Source organism: Anser anser (assembly GCF_964211835.1).
Source record: "Anser anser genome assembly, chromosome: 25".
NCBI lineage: Eukaryota > Metazoa > Chordata > Aves > Anseriformes > Anatidae > Anser > Anser anser.
Window position 1 is genome coordinate 1,108,318 of NC_139746.1, and position 18,239 is coordinate 1,126,556.

Here is an 18,239-nt window from a genome sequence, read left to right on the forward strand (position 1 = left end):
GATATTTCACATCCTGTACCGGGCCCGGGGGCGGCCGGCTCTCAGAGCTCGCCTCTAACCTTCGGTGACAGGCGTGGTGACAGGGCGGTCACAAGCCCCAGTGCCGGGACCTCCCTCGGCTGGCTCGGGTTCAGGATAAGAGCAAACTGCGGGTTAATGTGTAACGAAACGGCTCTGGTTTCGCCGGTAGAGGCACGGCGCCCCGTCCCTGCCCCCCTCCTCTGGTGTCGGCTTGGCCGCAGAAGGGGAGGTTGGTGCCTCCCGACGGCGGCTCTGAACGCCTCTCCCTCCTGGTGGAAGGGGGCTTGCCAAGCCAGAGGAGAGCTTCCTGTTATCAGAGCCGTGGTAATGGTCCCGAGTCCCGAGGTGCACCCTGCAGAGGCTTTATTCATGCCCAGAGCCTGGGAACGTCTCGTTTGCCTTCGTTAAGGCTGCTTAGTGAAGCGGACGAGCCGGGCGCTGCTTTGCTGGGGATGTTTTTCTGGCTCAGCCGCCCTTGCTTCAAAACACGGCGGCAGATCTTAAGTGTTGCCCCCGAACGAGGGCTTACTTCAGCTCGACTTCCTATTTTTGTCACCCTGTCCTCTTCTCGTTGTCCGCCTACCCGTTTGCTTTGTCTTTGTGTTCAGCCGTGAACTTTTTTAGGACAAAACGTCGCATTTTGGTCACAGGCAGGACCACGCAGCTCTGACCTAACCCAAACCCCCTGGTGCGGCTGCACGGGGAGGTGGGAGCCGTGTCCCCTCCCCGAATACGCCCGCCGTGGTGAGGTTCGTCATCAAGCCGCAGGGTCTGGCCGTGGACGGGGAGCAAACCAGCGCCCATAAAACCCGCGTGCCCGCGGGGAGGCTGTTGCGGCGGCGGCGCCGGGAAGCTGTGCGTTAGCGCTGCTTAACGTCGCGCTGCTTGGCCGCGCCGTGTGGAAACTTCACTCCTTGCAGCTGCCTGCGAGCAGCCTCGGCGAGTGGCTCCCACCCACAAACTGCTCCCACGGAGCGCGGGGAGGCAGCGAAGGGGTCGCGCCGTCAGCTTCTGCTTCTTGTTGCAAGTTCCTGATGAGTAACTGGTTCCTGCGTTGGTGCCACGCGCCTCTGGTCCTCCCCGCGCCCTTATCTGCGCGCGGATGTGCCGCTCGCTGTGCGTGCGACGTGGTTGTGGCTGGCTGCTCTCCGTAACCACCCCGACTCCAGCTGCTGCCCCTGCAGATCAAAAATCTCTTCCTCTGTCCCCAGCACCAGGCTCCTGCTCTCGCCGTGCCCGTCGGCGTGCGTGAGCAGTCCCGTCCACGGCAGGATGCAGGCAGCTGCACCTGGGGCGAATTAAATGGTTGGGAGAGACCCTTTGAGTCCCTAACGAATTGTTTTCCCTGCCGTAGGACCCCTGCGTAAGTTGTTACTCTGCTCTCCGGGGCCAATGTCTTCCTGCAGAGCTACGCACGCGTTCGTGCCCCGGCAGAGGGGCTGGGCGCCTCGGGGGGGTTCTCGGCTCGGTGCCTGTCTCCTGGGAGCCGCTGCCTGGTGTTTGTCCCTAAATACCTGGCTGTGCGGCTCTGCTAGCTGCGGAGACGGAGCTGGTTCCTACCCCGCTCTGATCTCCAGCCCTGGTTTCTTGCCTGCGCAGCTTCCTGCCCTCCCTGCGTGCTGCATCTGGCTGGCCGAGACGTGAGGGAGTTGTGGCGGGCTCGTGCCCCGCAGCTCTCGCCGGGTGCCTTGTGCCGCTGCTGCGAAGGGGCAGCCCCTGCAGACAGCAGGCCGGAGAGGTTCCCTGGAAAACGCTGCCCAGACGTCGGCCCTCGGGTAGCGACACGAGCGGGTAACACACGGGATGGCGAGAAGGGAGCGGGGCAGCGACCAGCCCCGAGCGCTGTGCGGGGCTGGGCGGCAGCTCTGGCTGCGGGGCGCTTCTCGCGTCGCTCCTGCGGGTGCTCGAGCCCTCGTCCTGCCCGGGCACGCAGCCGTGGCGGCTCTGGGACCCAGGGGTCGGCCGGAATACGTTTGGGATTTCTGGTGCGGATGCCGAGGGTTTAAACCTGAGACACGTTTCCCTAAATCACCGCGGGGAACCTGCACGTGTCCGCGGTCCTGCGGAGAGCTGGGGGCAGGTCGGGCAGCCAGGCGGTACCGCGCTAGCTGCTGCCTCCGGTGAGCCCAGAAAAGGGGTTTGGTCGGACTGCAAAAGGACGAAGGAAAACTTGGAAGGCTTCGTCTGTAGCAGCACAAGTTTAATAAAGCCGTGTGCTAATAGCCTCCCATTTTAATTAAGTGTTTGGGACTTTCTGTGTGTGTCCCAGGTGGCTTGTTCTGTACTTACCACGCTCAGCGATTACTCACATTTGAATATATGCTCGTTAGGACTCCTCTGAGGCCTCAGCTGCGCAGCAGGCCTGTAATCTGACGGTTTGCCCCTCGGCTCTGCACGTCAGGGGCCGCGCAGCCCCGAACCTGGGCAGTGCTGCCCCAGGGAGGACCCGGTGAAGGGAGGACCCGGTGCACGCGGGGCTGGGTGCTGCGGATGGGGACGGTCCCGAGGTGACCGACGCGTCTCCTGCCCGCCGCGGCCTGGGGCCGCGTGCCGTGGGGTGAGCGGGGTGCTCAGCTGCGCGGGGCACCTGCTGGGTTCAAGGTGGAGGTTTAGAAGATGTAAACGGGCGTGGGGTCTGGGCTGTCGGGCACCCCTGGGGGCGTGGGTGGGGAGGAGGAGGTGTCACCGCGCTCTGCTTTTGTTAATCTTTCCAGGATTCAGAATCCAGGAAAGATTTGTTAATCTGCTTTGTGGGGTTTCGGGGACGCTAATTTGTAATTAATGCTCACTTTGGCCGTGCGGGATTACAAAATCAATCTAAATAACTGCATCGTGCAGCAGTAGGGTTGCGTAAAGACCAAGTGGGTGACTCTCCAGTCCCTTGTAGCAATTAGCAGGAGCGGTGCCGGCGGATTTAGGGCACGTGCTAGGGCTGGCGTGCGGCGCAGCGCCGATCCTGCGCGGTGCCGCCGGCTCCTGGGCCCCGCGTGTGGGGCTGGAGGGGGGCGCAGTTGCCTGAGGCAGAGTGAAGAAGTGTTTGGGGTGGGTGAGCGCTTCCCCGGCCGGGATTTGTGCTGCAGGCCCTCATCTCTGGCTTGGTTTGGCCTGGGGGTAATGCGGGAAAGATCCCACACCACCTGCAGCCAAACCCGAAGAGCTTGGGCCTGCGGAGGACCCTTGGGAGCCCGAGGAAGGGGCTGGGGTGCGTCTTCAGGCTGCGCTGCCCCTTTGGTTGAGCAGGAATGGGCTCGGTGAAACGGGCTCACGGAGGAGCGGGTGCTCAGCCCAGGGGTACCCGTGGGCGCTGAGCGAGGCTGTGTGGGGGCCGTCCCGAACGCTTCTTCCTGGGGAAAGGCAACGCGGTTCTGAGGTGCTGGGCGTTGTGTCGCCGTCGGGGTGAGGATCCTTCCCAAGACTCTGCCCTCACTGGAGGGGTCCAGGAAAGCACGTCCCCTTTCCTCGGCGCCCCCAGACTCGTGTGGCACGTGGGACAGGCAGGTGGCTTTGTTAGGGACAAAAAAAGAGCCGCTGGTCGCCAGAGCGGGGAGCTGAGCCTCGATGTGTCCGGGTGAGCCTGGGTCTGACAGCTCCCCGCTGAGGGACCTGGCAGCTCTCCCTTCCCCTCTGCTGGGGAGAGCGCCGATCCCAAAAAAAGCTCAGCTGCAGACTTCAGAAACCTGCGCGTTAGAAGCCGCAAGGAAAGGAGGTGAAGCTGCAGCAGGCCCCAAAGGTCCCAAAGTCTGAGCAGGTTCGCTGGGCGGCCGTGCCTGGGCTGAGGGCAGCGAGCCGTGGGCACGCACGGTGTGTGCCCATCCCCTGCTGCTGACTGAAACGCTGCTGCGCGGGACGAGGGGGGGCCGGGGTGTCTTGGTGTTAACTGGGGAGGGAGGGAGGAGGTCCAGGCGCCTCCTGACAAGGTAAGGCCTGTGCTCCCTGAGGTGGCGAAGGCTGGAAACGAAGCGGAGCTGGAGGTGGCCGGCGTGGCTGCCTCCATTCCTCGGGCGTTTGAGAATGCGAGAGGAGCTAAAAATAGGAGCCCTCTTCCCGCTGGGGAGCGGCCGCTTGGCCTCTGCCCCGGAGGTGGGTGCGCTCCGCTGGCATTTGGGATGGGTGGCTCCCCGCGGGGCTCCCGGCGTCCTTCTGGAACCAGGCACCGCGGAGATGGGAAGGGTTATTCCTCTCTTAAAGGTGGAACGAATCGGTGCTTGCGCTTCCAAGCAGCGTTGCGGGGAATGAGCTGGTGGGATCGGCGTTTTTAAGCTTCCCGGTGTTGGGAGCTTTCTCGTTCTTCGCAGCAGAGGAATCTGACTGAAGGGTGCGCGCTCGCTCCGTCTCCGGCCTGGCCTGAGGCCTCAGCCGTCCCCCTCGTTATGCACAAACTTCTCAGACCCACGCTGATGCTGGCTGCAGTTCCTATGCTAATTTAATCCACTTCAGCCTTTTGGTCATTACTATAATTAGAGCAGTTGCATCACTTTGCAAATCCGTCTGCCATTTAAACTAAACACCCACTGGAGCTCTGCCTTGCCGCCCCAGGTTTCTGTGCAGCCGCCCCAGGTTTCTGTGCAGCCACCCTAATTTTTAAAGCCCCGCGCGATAAAGGGAGAGTGCCTGGGCTGACCCTTGGCGGTGGGACGATACCACTGCTCAGGAGTTCCTACAAGATCTCTTTAAAAAACAAACCCGCTTGTGGTCCTGCACTCTGCGAGCCCTTTGAAGGAGCAGCGGCTGGTTCGTTAACCAGACGGGAGGCATCACCAAGCCGTGGTGCTGGCCACGGCTCGTTAGAGCCGGGCTCGTGGCGCAGCTCTCCCAGCCTGGAGCGCCGTGGGCTCGGGCAGAGGCTCTCCCTTCTGAAGCTGTGCTCCGAGTTCTGTGTAGTGCTGCTTCCAGGAGCCCCAGCTGCTGGGCCCTGGCCAGGCTTCTCCAAGCCGCTCCCCAAGTGGCAGGAGGGGAGTGAGAAAGAGGAGCCTGCGAGCAGCTCAGCGCCAGCCCGGGACCCAGCGGCAGCGAAGCGTCTGCGCCTCCCAGCCCCGCAGAACGGAACCACCCCGACCTGACCGGCCTGATCCTCCTGTTCCTCCTCTTCGCAGCCGCCATCCGGCAGGATTTTGCAGGCTGTTTAATGTAAAAGATACTAAAATGTGGTGGTTTGGGACCGAGTGCAAGATCTCGAGAGACAAAAGATCGAGATGGCTGATAGGAGATCCACCCAAGGGCCCGTTCCGTAGCGAAGGGAGGGTGCCTTCTCGCTCAGTCTCGCAGTACGCCCTGTGCACAAACAGGATTCGATTCAGATCTCTGAGCAGTTTGCTTGAGGTAGGACTAAAGCTTGGAAGAAGACGCTGTTCCTGTCTTCGTTCCCAGGTTCACGGCGCGGTGTTGCTGAGCGCAGCGGCTCCCGCCGGCACCCCTCGCTCCTCCGCTCGGTGCAGTCGCTGCCACGGGTGGGATAAACCCAGGCGGGCCTGCGTGCACTTCTTAACGTGATTGCTGTTTTTCAAATAAAAATGCAGATCACCCGTGTGATCGTCGCCTCCTAGCTGTGCGCCCTGCAGGACGCGGTCCTGAGCTTGGTGCTGTGAGCCCAGCACCAGCACCGAGGAGGCTGCTCCTTGAGGACGCTTCGCCTGCTGCTCGCCATGGACCAGGATTCCTGTCTGGGGAAAACTGAGGGGCTGTGTAGTGTTAACTGGAAGGGTTCTTGGTTTATTCCTGGGCAGTGGCCAGGGAGTATCTTCGTGGGCTAACCCTGGGCTAATGAATCCAAGAACACGAGACCTTCTGTCGGACAGTGTGTGTAGGTGACCTGAGGTGAAGCAGCTGGGACTGATACAGTTTGAAGTGTAAAAATCCATTAGAAAATAGTTGTGTTCCATAGTAAGGAAATAGGCTTCTAAATTTAATGTTTTTCCCCTTTCTTTTCCTGCAGGGAAATTCAGCTCCTGCGACGGTTACGGCACAAAAACGTTATCCAGTTGGTAGATGTATTATACAACGAAGAGAAGCAGAAAATATATCCTTTTCAACACAGGGGCTGAAGGTTTGAATTCTTGTCGTTTTCTGCTGCAGTGCTGAATCATTTTAGTTCTGCTTTTAAGGCCCCGCTGAATGTTTCTTAAGCTTAAAATTACTTCCCCTAGTATTAAACGTATCGCATGTCTGGAATACTTTCCACTGAAGTGTGCTTTCTTAAGTTTCCCAGCTTCTCAGTTAGGAAATAAAAATATTGCCCCCAGGTTACGTATGTGGGGCTGGAGCAGGGGGGAACCACCACTGAAACCCTGTGCTTCGTTGTGTGACCTTCAGCAGCTCGGAGATGAAAATAAAGCTGCGGATCTGTCCCGTTGAGCCTCCTGTCCTGGCTGGTGGTATATGGCAGGGCTTGCTTTCCCTAAAGATAGCTCTGTTTTGATTTACGCCATGCGAAATCAATTCCTGTAATGTTTTTTCCTTTAAGTTCTTGGCAATGGTTTAGGTATTCTTATTCTTTCCCTCAAAAGAAAGAGGGGGGCAAGGAAATCACTTGTTCTCTGCAACACAGATGCCTGCAGCTCGCTCCCTTCGTGTGGAGGGGCTGTGCGCTCCAGCAGCGTGCCTCCTCCACGGGCACTTGGAGCGCTCTGGTGCCGGTTGTCCTCACCAAGGTGAGACAAACTCCAGAGCCCCCCGTGTTTTATTCTTTGTGCGAAGGTCTCTCGTGGCACTGCTGGGAAAGCTTGTGAGAGCTTTAGCACACTGCTTCTGAGACACAACTGCAGCTCTGGAAACTAAGCTGGGGCTTGAGATCCCGGTGCATCGCGCGGACTGCAGCGTGTTGCTGCAGCGCGCGGTCCCACGGGTGCGCTGAGCCCCCCCCGCTGTGCGCTGTGCCTCGGTGTGCAGGCGGGCAGCTGGGCGCTTCTGGGGAGCGCACTTTGACGTGGGCCAGCCCGTAAGCTCACCGAGCTGATCTGGTGTAGTGCCTCATAAATAGCTGCTTTTATTTTTGGCAGTGTTTTCTAAATACTGCCTTCCAATTACGGTACTTCAGAAAACGGGTAACTTAATTGTGCGCTTTAATTAGATCAAATGCTCTGCCACCAAATCATTGATATGAAAAGCATGACAACTTTCACTTGTGTTTTGTAGCCTTAACAGACTGAAGGGACTGTAATTCAATTACTGTCTCTAGAAAGATACCATTTAATTAATAGGAAGCTGGGATGCTGAAGGAGAAGCGTACTGAAAAAGAGCCCGAGAGAGACCTCGTGTGTTGGTAACAGGTGATGACAACCCGAAGTGGTCATTCAGAAATGGGTTTTGGCCTCTCTGAGCCAATGGGGATGTTTCTTCCTTTACTAACAGAGGTGTTTGAAAAGGAGCTATTTGGTTTTTCATAGTTTTTATAGGCTGACTTCTCTGGTTTTTATCTGCTTCTGCACTCTTTCTTCCCTGTACCTCTTTATTCTGGCAGTAACTGGAGAAATTGGGGTTGGGAGAGAGAATTTGTCCATGATTGTGCTTTAACCTTTCTCCAGCTTCTTGTTGGCACTGCCGGTGCCTGTGCAGCATGTTTTCGGATGCGGCAGTACAAGCACTTGTGCAGCTGCGTGGCAAATGGGTTTGGGAGCAGATCCAGCTGAACAGTAACTTTCTCTTTCATTAGGCTGTTCTCTGCAGGTCAGTTCCCTTGCTCCTTTTGCTGTGTAGTCGTGCAAACGCTTGGATTGGTGCCTTGCAGGAAGCTGTGCAAGGCAACATCCCTCCCCTGTACCTCACTCGACTTTTAATTGTTGCTTCCTTCCCTGTTACTCGTTAAAAACGAACCTTGATTTCCAGGATGAACATTGCAGGCCCAGTTTCAAATGCCACAAACGGGAGGGTTCTGTTTTCACCTGAGCTTTCTGTTGCTGCTAAGTGTGGCTGAAGCCCGCAGTCCTGTACTTACGCAGATAGCGTTTTAACAAGTCGAGTCAAAGCCTTCAATGATTTTTTTGCTAATAGGAAAGCTGTGATGACTGGATTAAAAATATCAACTACCTTTAGTATTTAATGGGCTGCTCTGCTGACCTGCTGTGGCTGGGAATGCGGAGCTGGTGATGAATGGAGAACTAATCCAGGCAGAAAATAAACCCAGTTCAATAAGCAGCATCCCAGCTGGCACCCTCCCTCGACAGCTTCTGTTACCAGTGCGTGCAGTTGTGCGTGGGAGCAGAACCCTATTGATTAGCAGAAATGAGAGCTTCACTCGTCTCGGGGCACCGGTAATAGATCTGCTCCAGCCTGGAAGTTCGTACTGTAATCTGGCTGACCAGCCAGAGCTGGATCGGTTACAAAAGAAGGGGTGAAAGACAGCCTGGCAGTTAATGAGACCAAAATCAGGTTGTTCTTTGTAGATGAGAATGAGCTGGCTTTGGCTTCCCGACAGCTAGCCTGCAAAATCTACCATTAGCGTTGTTTTCTTGAATTCGGGAGCGCTGCTCTCCCACGTCACTGCGATACGAGTAGCCCGTAGCTTTCTTCCACGGTAAGAGATGATAGGAATGAAGCCCGGGCTCTTCCTGCTGTTCTTGTGTCTGCTGATTTACAGGTGGCATTGTGCCCATTGCAAAGTCTTACAGCACTTTAGCATCCCTCTGAAGAGCAGCTCGTATGGGGGATGTAGTGCTAAATCAGTGAGTTTGTGCGGTGTTTTGAGCTCTGGGATGGAATCCTCTATAAAAGGGCACCAGCCTTTAGCCCAATCCCACTTAAAATGCAGGCCAACTCCTCAGCGTCTCTTGCCTCAAGAGTTAAGGCAGTATCTTGGGAGATAAGCAACTTATTTTAGGCTTAGGTTAAGAAGGCATCTGCCAGGAAGAATTAGTGACCAAAGAAGTGCTTTGTGTTGCTGCAGAACGGGGCTGCCCGACAGCCCTGTTTCGCTCTGCGCTTTATCTCGAAGGTGCACTCCCTTGACAAAGCCACCAGATGTCTCAGGGTCTGTTCCTGAGCCCCTCTGAGCGCAGTCTGCCTTTAAAAGCCCTGGGAGAGGAAGAAAGCAGAGGCAATTCCTGCTCCAGGCAGTTGTGTCGTTGCCATTGTTTGGCCCCAGCATTAAAACTTAAGGGAGATGAAAAATGGAATACGCTGGAAGGGAATAAACACTAAGAAGTGCCACCAGCTCTTGGCACTGTATTGTAATTTTTTTGTCCATAAGCTTTCAAAAAAAGCTTCCCGGCTGTCTAGGGATCCTTCTACTGGTGGAACACGGCTGTGGGGATGGGGGTGAGCAGTAGCTGCTCGGTAGTGCCCACAGGAAAGGAAGAACAACCTCTGGGGGAGGGCACGGGAGCTCACTTCTGCCAGGTGCGGAGCAGCCAGGGGCTGGGGAGAATGTGCTGCAGCCTGCAGCTCTTCTGCTGGGGGGGGTTAACTTTTTTTTCAGCCACTGCAGAAAATTGCCTGACTTCTGTCATGCTTGTAAGGTTTCCAGTGTAATTTCTGTTCATGTCCCGTTTCACGTCTGATTGCCGAGCTGTTGCTGGTCCTTCGGAAGAGTTTTGGGGGCTCCTTGCATCCTGTTAGCCAGCTGGAGGAAGGTGGGGCACAGCTCAGGCTCCGCTTCTCAGGTGTGTGCGCACCAGGTAACAGAGCTGCCTGCACGGCAGCTCCCCGGCTGCAGTCCTCGTGCGGCCTTTGCCTGGGAAGTATTTAACCTTGAAGCTTCCTTAACTCTGCCTTCACGTATATGGTGATGGAGTACTGTGTGTGTGGGATGCAGGAGATGCTGGACAGTGTCCCAGAAAAGAGGTTTCCAGTTTTTCAGGCTCATGGGTAAGTGCAGTTTTGTTCCTTGGACTGCATCAGCCTCTCCTCGCTGCTATCTCTTGAACTCAAGAGCGTGTTCTCCTCTCAATTAGACTGCTGGCTGCACTTTAAAGTAAAACTAACTTTGTTTAATAACCACATCTTTTACATCCATGGGGATAAAAAAATAAAAAAAAAGACTAATGAAATGCTGGCAGGGAGAACCCTTTGGTTCTGGGAAGAAAAAGCCTCTTGCTATTGAATGTTCTGTTGCTTTTGTTTTGCTGCAAGAGGTGCATGGCAGCCTTTCTTGGCCTTTGCTATAGCTGTCGTTCAGCTAAGATGGGAGCGGTGGAGGATTCTGTGAGGGTTTGCCCTATCTAAATGAGGCAAGCCAGACAGTTCAGTGTCAGGAAAAAAGGTTAAAGGTCTTTGGATTAAGAATGGGCAATATCCAGCATGATCTGTTAGCTTGTTTAGGTAGGCTAATCTGAAGCCTGTGTCAGCATGCAAGTAAAGGAACCTTAAAGTTCTGGAAATGGATGTAGGGAGGAGATCTTATATATAAAATCTGTGCGGACCAGCAAATTTGTAGTGACTACATATTTTCACGGTCTTAAATGGTGTCTGAGATCAGAGAGGGTCTAAGTGAGATATAGATGCGTTAAGATGGGTAATATTTCCTGGAGATAAATTATGAGGTAAAAAGTGAATGAACAATTGTCAATGCACAATGCTTGTTGCGTTATAGTAATGCCATGCTCATAGTCTCTGACCATCTGTTACCTTTGCCCAGCCAGTAACAGAAAAATAAACCTTCTGCTGGCTGAAGGAAACCGTTTTTTCCCCATCCTCTAGCAGAGACAGCTATGCCACTGAAAGAGCATCTTTTGCTAGCTTAATTTAGCCTAGGCTAAGTCAGGTGTCAGAATTAACTAGCAGGTTTGTGCTGTCGTGGTGCCCGCACTTAGAAAATACACAACTTGTGAGGAGGGCTTCAACAGAGTCTGAGCTGGCTAACGCGCTGGTGCGGAGCTCTAGCAGGTAACTTCTGGCTGCTTGTAAAAGTATTTTTTTTAACACACAGCAGTTCGATCTCAAGTTCCTCAGCATCAAGTGTTCGTGTATTTCCTACCTTTATCAAATAACATTAGTCTTTGCTTTAAGTATTAATGGTAGCTCACAGTCTTAGTCTCTGGAAGTGCTTGACTTCTTCTTTCCTTTAACAATTTCTGCAGGTACTTTTGTCAGCTTATAGACGGCTTAGAATACTTGCACAGCCAAGGGATTGTCCACAAGGATATAAAACCGGGGAACCTCCTGCTAACAACCAACGGGACGCTGAAAATATCTGATTTAGGCGTAGCAGAGGTATGTGAGAACTGCAGTGAAGTCAAGAGTGTGGGAAGAATAATATTCTAGATTCAGGTCACCTTTGTGGTAACAATTGATTTATTGTGCGCTTAGGCTTCTGTTCTGTTAAACTTGCAGAGTGCTCTAGAGTGACTCTGCTGAATATTTATTGTAACTCACACAACGTTGTTGTCGCGCTGTGGGTAACAGCACAAAACTTCCATCCAGGAGGCTCACAGGCAAAGACATCAATCTTAGACAAACCAGCAGTATGGTGACAAGCCGCATGCCCTCGTACTTAACTGTATACAAAAAGTGCCTCGGCTACGTAGGGCTAGCACAGGAAGCATCGCCAGTGGCATGCGATTGTTATAGCAGCATGTTCTCGTGATGTGCAAGTAGATGTTCAGTAGCAGAGCGTTCCCTGTTTGTGTTTACCAGTTACGATTAGTGTGCCTTGGAATTCTGAAACTAATCGGTCTCTTCTGCTGCAGGCATTGCATCCGTTTGCAGAGGATGACACGTGCAGAACGAGCCAAGGGTCGCCAGCATTCCAGCCACCAGAAATCGCCAATGGCCTTGATACCTTTTCAGGCTTTAAAGTAGACATCTGGTCCGCAGGGGTCACGCTGTAAGTGCCTATGCAGCATCCTGGAGTTGCAATAAATTGCAAGTCCCCAAATAGCGCGGTCTTGTGCAACCTGCTGTCGTCACTGCTCTTCTGCATGGTGTTGGGGGAGTGGGTGTGTGCGGTGTGGCCCTTCCTTTGGGGAACATACACCCATCCAAAGTGCTCGCAATTCTGAATAAAGCAATCTCCACTCTCTGAGTAAGTCTCTGCCAGCCACTTCTCAGCATCTGAGATACGCAGCTACTATAAGAATAGAAACCACAAAGCGCTGGTATCTCCAGTATTTATTTTTAAAAGTTTCTTCCGTCCCAGCCTGTCAGGGAGATGTCTTAGTGGTTTTGACTCATGTGAATGAAGAGGCTGCGACAAAGGAAGGCAAAGTTAGAAGAAGCATTCCAAATACTGCCAAATATTCATCTTGTAGTTTACTTCTGTCTGCTCTTGATTTACCTAGTCACATAAGAATTAAGCACCTGTTCTGTGTGCTGCTTCTCACACAGCTTCTCCTTCTTTACAGATACAACATTACAACGGGTCTATACCCCTTCGAAGGGGATAATATATATAAGTTATTTGAAAACATCGGGAAAGGCGACTTCACAATTCCAGAGGATTGTGGTCCTCCACTCTCAGACTTATTGAGAGGTGAGTCTCTCAGCCGACTCTAAAAAGAGTGGGTAAAATCTAGAGGTGGAACAAGTGCTCAGCTTGTGTAGACCAGGGTAGAGCTTCATTCCAAGTATCCTGTGACAACATGGGATCCTATTAGAAAGGAGGTAGGATTATTTATCTTAAGATAAGACTCTGGAAGGTCTCGAACACTGGCATTTTCCTGAGATATGCTAAACCCTCCATGGGTTGCAGTTGTTGCAGACACTACTCTGTAAAGAGTTGGTTCTTGCATTATTTTTCTCCTGCTCTCAGCAGCTTTTAAACCTGAAGGCAAAGCCCACGAGGTTAAATTTAGCATGGCAAGTGAGAACACTCGATTAAATTCCTTGCCCAAGCTCTCTGCAATGAGAATTACTGAGTACTCAGGTTCTGCTGTCCTTCCTCATCAGCCTCTACCCCCAGTGTGTTTTAGTCCCAGTTGTCTCATCCCTTTCCCTAAATTTACAGCAGCGGGGGTGGTGGAGCAAAGTGGCTGGTGCCCCTTTTCATACCAGACCTGTGTCAGAAATGGGAACAGCACCTTTTGGGTGGAAGAAAGGGGTGTTTTTGTGTGCTTTTGTTCTAGTCACTTGTTGAAATAGTTTGAGGTTCAGCGTTGAACAGTCTCTCAGCTTCTTTTAAAAGCTGAATGCTTAAAGCAGCAGTTGTGCTGTGTTTAGCAGCCAGCTTGGTGCCTGGCTGGCAGCAGCTGGGTGCGCTTCTAGCACACGGGAGATCCCGATCAGAGCTCCTGCTGCCTCTCTGAAGCAGTCGGGTGCAGGGATACTCCCAGTCCTCAGCGGGGGCTTGCTCCCTTTCCTTTGTCCTCAGCTGTTTCAGAAAGACCTGACTTCAAATATGAAATGAGGCCGCCTCGTTTCAAGTTTATTTTTCTGGTTCTTGTGCTAGGCAAGTAGCTAGGGGTAAGCGTGGGCGAAGGGCTATGGGGCACTGTGAGGAAACTGAGTCAGCTCTGCTTCCTCCTGTCCGTCATCAGGTCTGCTCGTAACAGGGTTGTTTATTGCTACACGGGGCTGTGTGCTGCGCTGTGTCCTCTGCAGGGCTACGGCGCTCCTGCGCTTTGTGGCTAGCCAAAAGGTTAAGAGTTTCGAAGCGTTTACGGCTGCACTTTACCCTACAAATAGCACCTGCTGCGACCTTGCGGGAGAGGCGGCGCTGCCCTCGGGCACCCAGCCCCTACATGGGGGGGCTGCGAGGGGCTGCAGCCCGGACCCGCTCCCTGCCCGCAGAGCCCTGTCCTGCCGTGCTGGGGACGCGGGTGTCCTCGCTGGGTGCCGGCTGTGTGCCGGGCTGTGGCAGCAGGTGGTGCTGTCTGTCCGTCTGCCTGCTGCCGGCGGGCTGCGGGGGCTCCTCTCCAGCCCCCCACCTCCCAGGGGGTGGCCGACCCCCTGCAAGCCTCCTCGTTTGAGGCCGTCTTAGCTTATCCTGCCCCGTAGCGTTATGAAATACCTCCCTTCCCGGTGTTTCAAGGAGCATTAACCAGCACTAACAGCTTTTGGGAGCCATTACGTAAGGCGCAGCTACGAGCTGCAGCTGGTGCCGCGGCCGCTCTGCTCAGCCTAACGTGGCTACTGCTGGCTGCCCGGCGCTTCTGGCTGATGGTTCGTGCCCTGTGCCCCGGGGAACGATGTCCTGATCTACCTGTGGTGTTTGGTTTGTGAATGCTGACTCAAAACGTGCCGTGTTTTTCTGATTTTTTTTTTCTGAGCTTGGGAATTGCCCCAGTAGAGTCAATCCAGCGGTCTGTCGAGGCTGGCAGCCGGTCTTCTACGGCATCCTGCAGAGATCGTTGGGGGTTTGCGATCGGCCTCTCTGCTGCACTTAGCTTTGTCCCCTAGGGAGAATGAGCGTGGCAGTTGTTTTTCTTTCCTTGTCCTGAGGATATTGATAGCTTCAAACCTTATGCTTCATTAGCAGAATAACTCCCTCCAGTTCCTTTTCCATCCCCTGGGTGAGACCTGGAGTCAGAATCTCTTTCCCTTCTGCCTCACTTTAAACAAGGAGCTTCACAGCTGATGCCCTTTGTCCAAAACTGTTCATCTGCCAACTTGAGTTGCTTCCTTCATCCTAGCCACGTCTTCACCCCTTCTGTCTTTGGGCACTGCAGAGATGCAAGCCAGGGGGCACTTGGTAGGCAGAGGAGCGTGCCTGGGGGCAGCTGTCTGTCTGTCCCTCTCAGTCTGTTTCCTCCAGGGCGGTGGGAAATCCAACGGATTCCTTCTGTCGTTCCCCTCCATCCCACCTCAGAACGCTCTCCCCCTCTTGTTGTACACCTGTTACCCAGAAGGAGCTGGCAAAACCTCCCGATGTCAAACCAAACGAGGAGAACATGCTCTCCTCTTCTAGAAGCTAAGAACCCAGAGGACCCAAGGTGACCGGGTTTGCGTGGGATTGCCCAGCGCCCTCCACCCTGCAGGGTGCTGAGCAGCTCCGCAGCCCGGCCGACAGCAAGGCGTGTGCTGAAGCCTTGTGGTGGCGATACTACGTAGCTATGGTGACAAAACCAGGGTGCTTTATTTGGTTCAGGTTTTTCCTCCAGAACATCTGCATTTCCTGGTAGGTGCCGCCTGCTGCTACAGCAGGTTGAAACTGATTCAAAGCCTATGGATCAGATCCTGTCCATGGCTGGCTGCTGCTTTTCTACGAGCTGCACAGACACACGCAGCTCAGCTCTGTCTTGCTAGAGACTTTAACCTTTGCAGTGCTTCTAAAAGGCTCAAAGCGCTCTGCAGTGCTGCAAGCGTTCGCTGCGTTCTTATTGTGAGGCAGAACTCAGCGTGCTGCAAAGTGCTTGTTTCCTCTGTGGCTATAAGCTGCGTTAACCATAGTGCCAGGCTGGCTGAGAAACAAACTAGAACTTGCTTCAGAAGTAGTCCACCAAAGAATGGAAACCTTAAAGCGGTGTTTTTACTCTTTTTTTCCCCCTTGGGCTTATTTTTATTTGTATGTTCTACTTTCTAGTAAAAGCAGAATGTAGAGGACCTAAAAGCTTGTTTTATTTGGCTTGTGAAGAGACTCGCGTGGCAGTGCGCTTCAGCTGATTACTTGGGATGCTGCCCTTCTTTTTGCCTCCCTAATCAGGAATGAAGCTTTATTTATACTCTTCACCGATGAAAAAGAGGCTAGTACAGTTCTGGCTTCTGTGTGCACAGTCAGTAAAGATGTGTCAACGTGGAAGTGTTCAGCGTTAAGGTTCTGACAACATCTGCATGTGACTTACCAACTCCTATGCAGCTTGCTTCTGAGCAAGAAAAATGAGCAGGGTCAGCTTTTCCTCTTCTGATACGCTTTTACCAAATGAGAAAGTTTTGAGGCTGCAGTCCCTGCGTTAGGCACCTGGATTCATTTCCAGGCTCTGCTCCAGGCTGTGACTGGGGACAAGTGGATTGGTTTGGGTTGGTTTCTCAGCGTTTTTTCTTATTTCTGTGTAACTGCCGTGACCTTACCTTACAGGGATAAGAGGATGTGTACCCTGATGACAGTGGGATGATTTAATCCTGTAGTAGCAGGGAGTCCCCAGAGCCAGCAGTCAGGCAGGCTGGTGTCTATAACTCATCCAGCGGCAAGGCTTCTGCATGTGCATCGTCAGAGCTCTGAGGTTTGCCTGCAGAGGGAGTTTCTGGTCAGAGCACTTGGTTGTGCTTGTGGAGGATGGAGGAGAGGGAAAAATCCCCGTCTCATTTTACAAATTGGATGTTTTCTGCTTTATATTGGTGGCTTAAAATATTGCTCTGAAATAAAATCCAGGTTGAATTCAAACTATAGCTGTTAGATTTCTTCCTGCCTCTCAAAAAACATACCTCTGATTGTGCTGTCTGCTTAAAAAAATATATTCTACCATGTGATACCATGCTGTGCTTGTTCAGGATTATTGAAATGTGTGGGCTGGAGTCTGTGACAAGGAGCTCAAGGCAGGTTTGTGGTCTCCAGTGTTCACGTTACCACTTGATGTAATTTGAAAGGGTTTTGAGGCTGCCAGAGTGCTGTAATGGGCATAATATCCCATGTATGGGCACAGCGACTCCTCCTGAAATACCAGGGGAGCAGAGGTTTGCAAGTCAGGCATCCTCCTGAAGAATCTCCCCGTTGCAGCGTCTCTTCTCTACTCGCAGATAAACTGCGTGGAAATCTTTACCGTAAATGGTAGAGATGTGTGGCTGCTGTGGGCAGACGCTCTGGGATGACTTGACTGGTGAATAGTACATGATGTTTTGTCTTGGTGAAGTCTCTTCAGTGCAGGACTTCAGCCACAGGCCTGCCATGAGTGAGTCACGCTGAACACACGAATGTACATTTTCAGTGACTGGATGTTCTGTTTTCTTTAGAGCGCTGCCTGAAATGCAGCCCTTTTCCTTTAAGGAAATATTTTTTGCTCGCTTACCTTCTTCATGCCTCTTTAATTGCTTGTTTGAGAACAATACAGCTCTGCACCATAGCTATTTGTAACTAGTGCTGCTAGGCCCCTGTTAATAATTCACCTTCGAACCTTATCCTCTGTTGCACCGGTTTCATCTGGTAAATGCCTTAAATTTCTCTGTTAGTCCTGTCATTCTTTAAACAGTGTTTGAAGGGATGCACATTTATTTTTCCTGTGGCCAAAGCGAGCCGCTTATGATGAGGGTGCTCCAGCTGGAAATGGTCCTGGGTGACCTGCTCTAGCGGACCCTGCTCTGAGCAAGAGGGTTGCACAGGATCATCTCCAGAGGACCATTCCAGCCTCAGCTGTCCTGGGACTGGGAAGGCTGCAGGGACTCTGCAGACAGGCTGGAATATAGAAGAACTTGGAATTTGCCCAGTGAAAGCACTTTGATGTTGGACTACAGGTGTTGCAGCGCTTTGCAGGCTAGCAGGATTCAGGATCAATCCTTCCTCTGCTGAAGGTGGTTCAAATGCATCTTCCCTCTCTCTCGCCCTTACTGTGAGGCCATCTCAAAATACTCTCCTGGTGGTGGGTCTCGGTAGCAGCCGAGCTGTTCAGCTTTTGGCACCGTCACTAACATTAATCACCTCCTGCCACTTACTCCCAGTTCTGGTCTGTAGCTGCAGCCTGGGCTGCTGCTTGCTTGTTTGCAGGGCTTTATTCTGCTCGGGGGAGAAAATACCCAGTATGAGGAGCTTCTCCTGAGACTTAGGACTCTTGAGCTTAGGACTCCCGTCAGCTCACCACGTAACAGCCACAAGGTGGCTTTTATGGTCTCAGCAAGGCAAGTTGTACGTTTCTGGTGTGCTCAGTCCAAAGCTTTGAATGCTGAAGGCTCCGGTGCCTTGAGCTGCTTGTGATGCACCTGGCCTTCTCTAACCTGGAGAAGTCTTCCCATGGCTTGTTTTTGTTTTTCTCACCTACTTCATGTTGATGTAGTGTGGAGCAATAGTGATGCCACCTGCTTAAAGCTATTAGTGCTGTCATCAGTACTGATAAATCTTTTCAAATTGCCATGGGAAACTGTGCTGGTTTCTGAGGGGAAGGTGACTTCAGTGCTTTCACACCATCTTTTCCTGCCCATACTCTATAGGCTACAACTGATCTAAATGAACCCTTATCTGCTGGAAAAATCTCCTTGTTTTTAAAGATACAAAATTACTCTCAAAAGCTTGTTTCCTAAGTGCTCACTTGTTTGGAGTGACCGAGTCTTGCAGAAATGCCTGTGGGGACACACAATAGTGGCTTTCTGTCTTTTACAGTAGAATCGTTACTGGTTGTAGCACGACACAAACTGAGCTGACAAGGAAGACCTGAATCAGCTTTGATCGCGTGTGCTGTTGACTGCTTTCTTCTAATACCGTTGTTCAA

The 18,239-nt window shown here is 52.8% G+C and overlaps 1 protein-coding gene and 1 long non-coding RNA gene across 3 annotated transcripts in view; both read left to right on the plus strand.

The window, feature by feature from the left end:
• The window catches only part of STK11 (serine/threonine kinase 11), a 39,088-nt gene that overhangs the window by 2,465 nt on the left and 18,384 nt on the right, over positions 1–18,239 (plus strand). For both annotated transcript variants that reach the window (XM_083811038.1, XM_083811037.1), the window contains exons 2-6: positions 5,954–6,037; positions 9,730–9,819; positions 11,031–11,163; positions 11,640–11,776; positions 12,294–12,421. In XM_083811038.1, coding sequence (XP_083667164.1) covers positions 5,954–6,037; positions 9,730–9,819; positions 11,031–11,163; positions 11,640–11,776; positions 12,294–12,421 — 572 coding nt within the window. The remainder of the gene's footprint in view (positions 1–5,953; positions 6,038–9,729; positions 9,820–11,030; positions 11,164–11,639; positions 11,777–12,293; positions 12,422–18,239) is intronic.
• LOC310886459 lies at positions 6,045–9,097 on the plus strand. Its single transcript, XR_014575326.1, has 2 exons — positions 6,045–6,668; positions 7,218–9,097. It is a non-coding gene; the product is annotated as an uncharacterized lncRNA (long non-coding RNA).